Source organism: Haliotis rufescens, unplaced genomic scaffold, assembly GCF_023055435.1.
Source record: "Haliotis rufescens isolate VD_foot unplaced genomic scaffold, xgHalRufe1.0.p SCAF_28, whole genome shotgun sequence".
NCBI classification, from domain to species: Eukaryota; Metazoa; Mollusca; class Gastropoda; order Lepetellida; family Haliotidae; genus Haliotis; species Haliotis rufescens.
The window spans coordinates 363,682-375,125 of NW_025963979.1; the positions used below are offsets into that span (position 1 = coordinate 363,682).

Sequence of the window (11,444 nt, forward strand, 5' to 3'; positions counted from 1 at the left end):
ATAAAGGCCCCTAGTTGGGACGTGTAAATATTTACATGTAGCTACTAATTGAACAAACTCGCCTGACCATGAAGCATAGTGTCTGCCCATGCGAAACACCACACTCCCTGTCTTGGCATAATGAACCATAACAAGTTAACACACATTATAATATAGTAAGTGATACATTGAACAACAGACTCTACTCTGTATGAGTAGATCAATAGTAATCGCATTTTCCCTACATTTAAGTGATAAATAAAACTCTAGATTGCCAAACTTCTAATTGGTCCTATTCAGCAAATAGGCTCTTTTTCCGCTGAGCTACGCTACCGACAACAACCCTTATTCTCTACAGCTGAACAGGAATGTATGCTTTAAATGCATCTGAATTCCACCGGCCCCTTTGCCGAATTTTTGCGTCCGACCAGCCTTTCTTTGCTGCCGAGCATGCTGCACCTATACGGAAACTGTGTCCTTTGTATCTAGTAGAATCTAACCTTAAGAAGTTAAATACAACTCTGAGTGCCTCGTTAAAGGAGGATCTTGCTACCGGTTTAAAGCATCTGTCACAAAACAGAGGGCCTGGGAAGAGAGACCTTTGTCGTAGGTAACGTTTGAGCGCAGCAACTGGACATAGGGTACTGTCTAACTTGTCTAGTGTGACGATCTTGCTAGCTTTACCGCTGTTGTGTTTATACATCGATATATTAAGATAGGCCGCGGAGCTGGAAAGTGAAACGTCCTGCACCTGCAAGGCCGCTTCCTCATCCGAACTACGCACCGTCAGTTCACCAATCCAAAAAAATCCGTGAAAGGCAACTAAAAACATTGTCTCATAAAGTAGTCTGATTGAAGGGTTGGAAAACACCACAGGTAATGAGTCAATCATCCTGCCCAGTATGTCCTCTGTGATTGGTAGACGCTGGTCTACTGAAGAGTTTAGACACTTAGCCCCATGTAACAACTTCTGAACTTGAAAAGAATTTGATTTGTCCTCTAAACCGCGAATTTTATGAATGTAACCTAACGCTGAAATGTAGGTCCTCATTGTTGAAGGTGCTAACTTTAAATGGAACATATACGCCAAAAATAGTGCCCAGTTAGGTGTTGCTATCGGTAGCGCCGGCGAAATACCTAGACAATCCCGGGAGAATTCATTGTACAATTCCCACGCTCTGGTATAAGTAGCCTGACTATTCTTACATAGAGCTGCCCCTAATAAAGTATCTAAGTGAATAGATAATTCTCGGGTTGTAGGGGCGGAGGAATCCGCGTTTCCTGCTTGTCTGCCCATGGTGCCTGACTGACAAATTTTGATATCTGTAAACGAGAAAGTAGGTCTGCCGACTTATTATGTCTTCCCGGTATGTGTTCCGCTCTGAAAATTATATCCCGTTTCAAACACGAAAGAACAAGGTCCCTCACCAAGGACATCAACTTGACTTCTTTAGACGTTTGCTTATTGATAACGGACACTAAAGCTATGTTGTCTGTATGAAACAGAATACATTTTCCTCTTAGCTCTTCAGCCCAAAATCTAACTGCCAACACAATGGGGAAAAACTCTAAGACAGCTATGTTAAACAACTTCCAACAGCCTGGCCAAACTCCATACGCCCGTTTGCTTCTAAAAACAATTCCATACCCTAACGACGCTGCAGCGTCGGTAAAGAGATGAAGCGCACTATTCGACAACCACGCCTGTTTCCGCAATACGGATATCCCGTTATACTGACCAAGAAATTGCAGCCACGATTTAAGATCCTCCCGAGCTTGCTTATTTAACCGTATCCGATGATGGGGTCTCTGGGTCCCGACAGTTAAATCATACAATCTCCTAAGAAAAGCCCTACCTGGTACCACAACTTTACAAGTGAAATTAAGGTAGCCTAATAAGGATGGCAGCTCACTAAGTCTAACCTTCTTCTTGCACATATCAGCGGTCAAGCTTCTAGCCTTAACTAATTTGTCTGAAGGTAACCTGGCTTCCATGGCAATAGTATCTATTTCGATTCCTAGAAACTGGAGACAGTTGGCAGGCCCTACTGTTTTTTCAGGCGCAAAAGGAATCCCAATATCTCCGCATATGTTTAAAAATGCTTCAAGTTCTCCCCGACACTTGCCCCTGCCCTGAGAAATAATGAGGAAGTCGTCTAAAATATGCAGCATGTGTCCTATCCCGAGTTTGTTAATTGCAATCCAGTTCAACGCAGTGCTAAACGTCTCGAAAATTTTGCATGCTGACGAACAACCCATTGGCAAGCACTTATCGAAATAATATTCTCCTTTCCAGGTGAAACCAAGTAGGTGATAATTGTGAGGGTGAATAGGTACAATTCTGAAAGCTGATTCAATGTCGCACTTCGCCATATAAGACCCTAAGCCCATCCTAACAATAATGTCAATTGCTTCATCTAAGGAAGCATAATGTACATTGCTCGCCTTTTCAGGTATACCATCGTTGACAGAGTTACCGTAAGGATAAGAAAGGTGATGGATCATTCTAAATTGACCTGGGACTTTTTGGGAGATATATGAAAATCCTTTTGTGGAAACTGTTTATAGGGGCCTGATATCCTACCTAGTCTTAATTCTTTGCTTATTTTGTTTTGGACCACGTCTATGTTATCTGAAGCACTTTTTCAGTTGTGACAATCTCCTGATTTTAAATTACCCTCGTATCCAATGCGAAACCCAAACTTGAAACCCTCTAATGGATAATCAGTGATTTCTCTATCATAACCTTCAAGCCAATGTTCTAGCTTATGCACGTTTATAGGGGTTGGGAGGTTGGTTTGCTCGGTTTGGTCTACCAAATTCTTTCCTCTGCCCACATTTACTGTAGCCATGGTCACCCCCGCATTGGGGACAATAGTGACTGTATCTACAAGGTTTGGCATTGCATTCCCGTCCGAGATGAAAGCTGAAGCAGAAACCGCTTGGGATGGCAGATTTGGCAGACCCTGATGTCTTTGCCTTAAATGGCTTTTGGTTTGAGGGACGAAAATTCTGCAAATTTGAAGTAATTGCACCAAACCATAATTCCCAGTGTACTGTTCCCCAATCCAAATTGTTTTCTGACCTCAACTTTTAAGTTAAGTTGCTAAAATGAGACCGGGCAAAACACGTCTGGAGCGGGTGGCTATCCAGGCGGAGATGCGCGTTAATCAGAAAGCTGACGTGGATGACGCTAACGTGGATGACGTCACCGTTACGTCATATCTTTTAAGTGACGTATTGATTCCCGCCATGAGGTGTAACCGGGCAGCGCGCATGAAGCGCAACTGGGTTTTTTCCCATAAAACAATTTTTTGAAAATTTTTGCATTTATACCAAGTCCAAGCGAGATAAAGTCAGAAAACTGTTAGCTTCAACGAAGCACTGTAAACTCATATTAAAAACCGATCAACCAGCTTAGCAAAAATATAGCAAAAGTAGCAAAATTATAGCAAATATAGCAACTGCTAAGCAAAATTATAGCAAAAATAGCAACTACTAAGCAAAAAAACCATAGCACAAATAGCAAAATTATAGCAAAAAATACGATAAATTGAACATTAGTGGTTGTTATGTAATAATGTGGTTTGAAATCCTCATTCTTTCTCAACAGTTTATTATTTCGGGTTGTATTGGATATGCAATATTTTATTATGTTAGACTTAAATATCTCCTTAGGTATTACATTATGGAATGCGAAGAACTCATCGAACAAAATGCTCAAAGAACCTGATCAACATACAGAAGAACATACAGATAAATCTTTAGATAAACATAAAGAAAGACTCGCTGCTTTGGTAGCCGGTGGAAAATGTTCCCAATATTTGGGGGAAAATTATACAACTGAAAAAATTGATAACATGACCGATGAAGAAATTAAAAAACTGTGTGCACGTTACGAGTCTAGACTGGTAGCTACCATGACTAAAACAATAGGTTCGGCTATGTTACAACTATTCACAGTCGTAGCTAGTACGTTTCTTCCTATCCCGGTAGAACATCGCATGTATTTATGCGAATCTCTCGAGAAAGACCCATTCATCGAACACGCTAAAAGCTCAGTAAGCTGTGAGTTTTATCATAGATATGGAATGTTCTTAGCTCCACTCACCACAGCTTAATAACGGCTAGGTATTGTCAATTTAAACATACGTGCCCACTTGATAATAATGGAGAGTCAATCACAACAGATTGCGGAAATGCAACAAGTACAAACCCCGATTCTATCACAACAAGTGAATGAGGAAATACCACAACAAGTGAATGAGGAAATACCACAACAAGTGAATGAGGAAATACCAGCGATTGCACAGTCACCACAACAAGTCAGAGTGACTAAGAATCCTCGAAAAGTCGCAGCTGGTAGGAAGGGTGGGTTGGCGAGGAAGGCGAAACGACATACTGAACATAGTTGTCTGATTAAAACTTGGGCTCCCTATGTACTAGGAGTTGTTGCTATAACGGTGGTGTGGTTATTTTTTAAGACCGGAGAAGAGAAAACGTCACAAGTTCAAAAATTAGATGAGGTTCAAATAGAGGTAAGCCCCCATATAATGTTATAATGACTACTCCAGTTACAGACGGTAAAATGTTGTTAAACGCAACGTATCATTCAGCAGTGGTTACCAGCTTGGCCATTGGTTATTCCCGTATTGCTAAAATGATTACTAAAGCCACACCACCCAAGCTAGATTTTAATGGTTGTGATATCGGTATGATGATTCTTGATATTGGATTGGCAATGACTACAAAAGATATGCTCATCAAACAAGGACTTATCCCAGAAGACATAATAACATTTGAATATTTTATATTATTGAACAATTGAATATTTTATATTCATATAATATGGCATCAATTGCGATGATGGTCGGTGGAGCTATTGTTAATGCTCTAGCTTTTACGGGGATTATTTTTTTTTTTCTCTATGAGGGAATCAAACGCTAAAGAAGTTGAAGAGGAGCGTAAACGACATAATAAAGCAGTAGAACAACTTGAAGCAGCCCAGTCACAATGGGCCAGGCGCAGAATGGAGAGATTAGATTTTATTAATGAAGAACTGCGTAAAGAGGGATATTCAATTCAAACATTTAAGGATGTTGAATCTGCTATGCACGAATACTTCCTTGTTTACGGGAAGAAACTTGATCCAATACAGAGACCAACACTCTCTCAGTTTTATACACCGTCAGAGGCTCAGAAAGACCGCGAGATAGCGTTTATAGTGTTGGGTTATCAGTCATTGCTATTTTTAGCTACACAATAACTACACATAAAGGTATATTTATCACAATGGCAAGAGGCACATCAAGATGTAAATTCATACGCATGGGCCAATCACAAATTTGTGGAAAAAGCTGTATGACTGATTTTGGTGGAATCCATTCCATTGCAATTAGAAAAGCGCATATTAATTATTCCTGTTCTGTATGTGGGATTGGGGTCAAAGGTAGTTGCTGTTTATGTAAGTGTCACGGTGCTGACAAGAAATGGTTTCAAATTATTTATGAGAGGAAAAAGGCTTACCGAAATGAGATAAAAAGATTGGGTAGAATTCAAACCAATTAGAGATTAGTCCACATGTAGTTATATATCACAATGACTTATGTTGTCAGCTCGCTGAAAGCTTTGGCAAAGCAACGTTGTCTACGTGGATATTCTCGAATGAGAAAAGCTGAATTGATCGATTTACTCGGTTTGGAATACAACAAACCCCAGACTGTTAGAGAACTCAAAGCTCAAGCAAAAAACAGTGGGCTGAGAGGTTATTCTCGAATGAGAAAAGCTGTATTGATCGCTATACTAGATAATAATGAATCAGTTGGCGATGTTGATAAAAATAAACCAGTTGTTGATAATAATGAGTTAAAATTTGTACCCACAGCCGGCATTGGTAAATATCTAAGAGGTTGGAAGATGGATATTAATTCCAACATGGATGTTAATGATGTTAAGCCCATCGTATCGAGCAAAATTAACGAGGAATTAGATGATTTAAATAGTATGAAATACCAGCTGACGGTTAAAATGTCATTGAGTAAAAGTAACGCAGATGATAGCACTGAATATATGGAACCATATTTCCAAAGCAATCAAGAAGTTATAACCGAATCCGATACTATAAGCACATCATTAGATACATCAATTCAGAGGATACAGGAAACTTTAGAATGCTGGACTAATAGAGGTTTGGGTTGGGGTGTGGATAAAATCGATAGTTTATATCTAGATATAGCAAATTATATGCCTTTCAAAGGTGGATCTTGTATAGATTTACCCTCGGATTATAAAAAAACAACCCATAATTAATGTAAAAAATAAAAGAATGACTGTTTCAGAATGATGATAAGATCTGCATTGTTCCCCCTAGACAAACATCTGGATAGACCTTCTAGCTATCCCCAAAAATGATGGACTCAACCTTGATGGTATAGACGAACCTACACCAATCTCACAAATTGATAGGGCGGAAAAGGAAAATAATTTAGCTATAAATGTTTTTGGACATTCTTCTAAAGGAGTTTTTGTACACAGGATAAGCTCCGCTCCGGAACAAATTCCCAGAATCAATTCATTTCTGATCGAAAAAGATGGTAAATATCATTATACCGTATTTTCTTGAGTATAGTGCGCACTTTTTTTCGAAAAAACACAGCTGTGTAGAAGGGGTTGCGCATTATACACGAATTATGAGTTTGGATGTTTTTTTCCCCCATGGAAAGACATTACCGTGAGCACGAAACACCGGGAATACCATGTCAAAAAATCTGTACTGAAGTACGCAAAATAATTATGTAATTACACTGTCTGGCTATAAAAAGTGTTCTTTCTATATCTGGACTTATGTTTGTAACTTATTTCATTGATTTTATTCAAAATTCCTTATAATATTGTTTTTATTAATTTCGGCGAAATCGTGTGTGAAGTGATCTGATCGGAAGATCGCACAACTCACCGTTATTAACAGCAACCACGGTCAGAATACCGCTATTGATGCCTTGAAAAAAACTTTAGTTGACAGAGAATGGATACATATATCATAAATGACATACTTTGACTCGTTAAAAGTCATATTTGTTTTTGTTTGACGATTCTATGTCAACATGAAATTCTCGCGATCACGTGATCACGTGCGCGTGAGCCTTGACGGTGACTGGTGAGACATGTTCCATGTAAAAAATAATACCCGGGAATAGCGATCAGCTGCTTCGCTTAGGGTTATTATTATTTTAAATATGTTTAGTAAAGGTTGCATATAATTAAGAACATAATGGAATATATTATTCCTGATAAATAAAATAGTTTCAGATCCAATTGTTGCCGATCCTTGCATTAAAAATCTTATAAAGTGATATCATTGGGTGTGTCTTGACCGAATCACCGGTCGATTCCAAGAAAACGTGTGTACAGCTGATTGCTGTTTCCAGCTTAGTTTACGAGAAAATACGCAAGGTAATCTTAATCCCTAAATATAAAACAATGCCTAGCAGAACAATAAATACTATTTAAACGATAAATAAACATGTCTGGTGATTTTTTATCTCCAATTTCGAATTTGTACTGACGAAGTTTCTCAGCACCCGTTCGTTTGCCGGACTTCACTGAAAGGGTACGGTGTAAAAAAATTCTGCTCATAATATTCAAATTTCTTTTTTTTCCAAAATATTGAACCCGCTGGAGGGGGGTGCGCATTATACATGGGTGCGTACTATAATCAAGAAAATACGGTACGTGGATAAAGAGTTTAAACAGGCTATTATACAATCAAACAAAATATAAGGGAAAGAAATATTTCTGCGAAAGATGCCTGCATGGGTACAGCAGACAAGATCTATTAGAAGCGATCAGGATCGATATGCCTAAAGAGGGAAAAAATATATTAAAATTTGAACATTATTGTAATCAAATGCCAGTACCGTACGTAATTTACGCCGACTTCGAAGCGCTTATCAAACCTATAGAGGCCACAGAACACAGCAATCAAGATAGTTTTACGTACAAAACTCAAGAACATATTCCTTGTGGGTTTGGATATATAGTTGTAAGGTATGATGGGAAAACAAACCCACCCGTGACTTATAGAGGTCCCGATGCAGCAAGAAAGTTCCTAGAATATCTACAAAACGAGGAGAAAATAATCAGGGAAAATTTATCGCGTAAGAAACCCATGTGTATGACGAGGGATGATTGGAGGGCCTATAAGAAGTCAACTAGTTGTCATGTTTGTAATAAACCCCTGGATGGGGATTCTGTAAGAGATCATTGACATGTAACGGGTACTTATCGAGGAGCTGCACATAACGAGTGTAATTTGAAACTAAAAATGAATTCTCAAACAATACCCATCCCTGTTGTGTTTCATAACCTTAGAGGATATGATTCTCATCTCAATATGCAAGCTATTTCAAAGACTGACGGCGGCTTAACGTGCATTCCTAACAATATGGAAAAATACATATCATTCTTGTTGACTAAAACTAAACATTATAGGGACAAGGATGGGAAAGCTAGAATAAAGCAAAGTCATGGGCTTAGATTCATAGACTCCGTACAGTTTCTGTTATCTTCCCTGGACAATTTAGCTAATGCGAACAATCCCGATGACTTTGCAATAACAAATCAATATACTGATCGGTTAACTCATCATTTGTTGCTGAGAAAAGGTGTACATCCTTACGAATATATGGATGATTGGTCTAGATTCGAAGAAACTAAATTACCACCTCTTGAATCATTCTATAGTAACTTAACAGAATCTAAAATAACCGATGTCGATTATGAACACGCTCTGACAGTGTGGGATAAATTAGGTTGTAATAATTTAGGCGATTATCACGATCTGTACTTAAAAACCGATGTAATGTTACTCGCCGATATATTGGAGATATTTAGAAAGACATGTTTAAAACAATACGGCTTGGCTCGGCATGGTACTATTCCAGTCCCGGACTATCGTGGGATGCATTGTTAAAGAAGACCGGTGTAGAACTAAAACTACTCACCGATTACGATATGCACTTGTTTATTGAGAAAGGATTAAGAGGTGGTATATCGATGGCTGCTAAAAGGTATTCTAAGGCTAATAATAAATTAGTGGAAGGATATGATCCGAATAAATCCGACACCCACATACGGATGGGCTATGAGTCAACCTTTACCCACGGGTGGTTTTGAGTGGGTCGATGTGAATGATATCGAAGTGAATAATATCCATGAGGTCGATGTGAATAAAGGGTACATACTAGAAGTTGACTTGGAATATCCAAATTCATTACATAAAGACCATAACAGTTATCCTCTAGCTCCCGAAAGATTAATGGTGAATAAAGATTGGATGTCGAAATATCAACACTCCTTGATGGGTAATACTAAGTTAGCTAATGTAGAAAAACTTGTACCAAATTTGATGGATAAGACAAAATATATAGTTCACTATAGAAATCTCCAGTTATATCTATCATTAGGTATGAAACTAAAGAAAATACACAGAGTTCTAAAGTTTGATCAAAGCCCTTGGATGGAGCCCTATATAAGACTGAACACAGATTTAAGAAAGATGGCTATCAGCGATTTCAAAAAGAATCTATATACCGGTAAGCTCATGAATAACTCAGTATTTGGTAAAACTATGGAGAATCTGAGGAAGCGTGTTGATGTTAAATTAGTTCGGTCTAATGAGGAAGAAAGACTCAGGAAAGTTATAGCCAGTCCGGCTTTTAACAGAAGCAAGATATTTGATAACGACTTAGCCGCGTTGCATATGCAGAAGAGTAATATAAAATTGAACAGACCGGTGTACGTTGGTATGAGTATTCTCGACTTGTCAAAACACTTAATGTATGACTTTTATTACAACAAACTTAAGAAGCAATACGGCGATAGATGCGAGGTGTTATATACCGACACAGATTCTTTGTTGATGGAAATACAAACCGAGGATGTATATAAAGATATGACAGAAAAATTAGATATGTACGACACGAGCGATTACCCAAAAGATAATCCACTGCACAGCATAGTAATTAAAAAGGTGTTAGGTAAGATGAAGGATGAATGTGCTGGGACCCCTATAGCAGAGTATGTCGGATTAAGACCTAAGATGTATTCTATAAAGAAGTCCGATAATGGAGAGATAAGAAAAGCTAAAGGCGTTAAGAAGTATGTGGTAAAAAAGCATATCAAACACGAACAGTATAAAGAATTATTATTCAATCATAGAACGTTCAAACACGAGATGAACTCTTTAAGAAGTTACAATCACAGGATATATGGATTAAGAATGAACAAGACATCATTATCCCCCTTATATACAAAGAGATGGATTGATAAGGATGGTGTAACTACCTACGCTTATGGTTATGGTGGTAATACTGTATCATTGGGAACTATGAGCAACTCTTCTCGTACAAATGCCCTGCCCGGTCCATCTTTAAGATAATAAAGAATAGGCTCTCCTTCTTTCATAACCAACCGACTTATGTTGTATATCTTAAGGGACCAAATCGGATCGGTTGCGCGACGTAGGCCTCCTTCGAGTTCACCGGGCTGGTATAAATATCTTATGCTTACTCTATCCGGAAGTTTTTGTTCTTTGCCTCTCCTCAGTGCTGAAGATTCAGAAGTCACAGATTTCATTTTAATCGCATGGGATGGTTTCTTCCCGATTAATCTTGTTACTTCATTATTCAGCGCTGAAACAACAGCTGATAATCGTGTCACCCATTGGGTTGATCTTAATCGTTCAGATTTCATTTCGATCCCATACTGATAGCCAAACAAACGTTCCGCTAATGTCCGGTTAAATCTTTCGACGATAGCTTGACTACGGTGGGCCTCTTTTTCACCATGCATGATTTCGACATCGTGCTTTGTTAACAGTTTAGTTATTGATCCCATAAACTCGCGACCAGGATCTACTTGAAATAGCTTAGGCCATTTTAGTGGTCTGCGTTTATATATGCGACTCAGTGCATTAGCTACTTCTGTTGAATCTATCGAGGTTAATGGCTCAGCCTCTTTGTATCGACTAGCAACATCCACTACGGTTAAAGCTTATTGATACGTTTTGCGTCTTACCTTATCATGGGGAAGAAACAAGAGGTCACTTCATTCGTTGTAAAAATATCAAACTTCTTCCTCGGTATATAACGCGGTGCTGGTAAGTATATTTGCCACATCGCTTGTTTCTTAAACCAATCCTTGGCCACATCTTTAGATACCTTAGCCGCGGTGGCTAATTTTTGTATTGCTCCTATACCTTTCCAATATCCTCGTGGGCTATAGTAAATTTTATCCATTATTAATTAATATTGATGTTTTTTTAATACGAATCATGACGATCGTTGAATCGCATCAGCGTTTACACATAAAAAATTCCATCTGTAGTAGTGGTATAGGTATATAAATCTGGCTCCAGTGGAAGTGAGCCAGAACCCCTATTACCTATACTACTGGCTTTAAACATC

At 38.5% G+C, this 11,444-nt stretch overlaps 1 protein-coding gene across 1 annotated transcript; it reads right to left on the reverse strand.

Moving 5' to 3' along the window:
• Positions 1-217: 217 nt before the first annotated feature.
• LOC125384161 lies at positions 218-2,291 on the reverse strand. The gene has a single exon (XM_048402641.1). It carries the CDS (start codon positions 1,274-1,276, stop codon positions 332-334), a length of 945 nt encoding a protein of 314 aa, XP_048258598.1. The 5' UTR covers positions 1,277-2,291; the 3' UTR covers positions 218-331.
• Between the last annotated feature and the right edge of the window lie 9,153 nt (positions 2,292-11,444).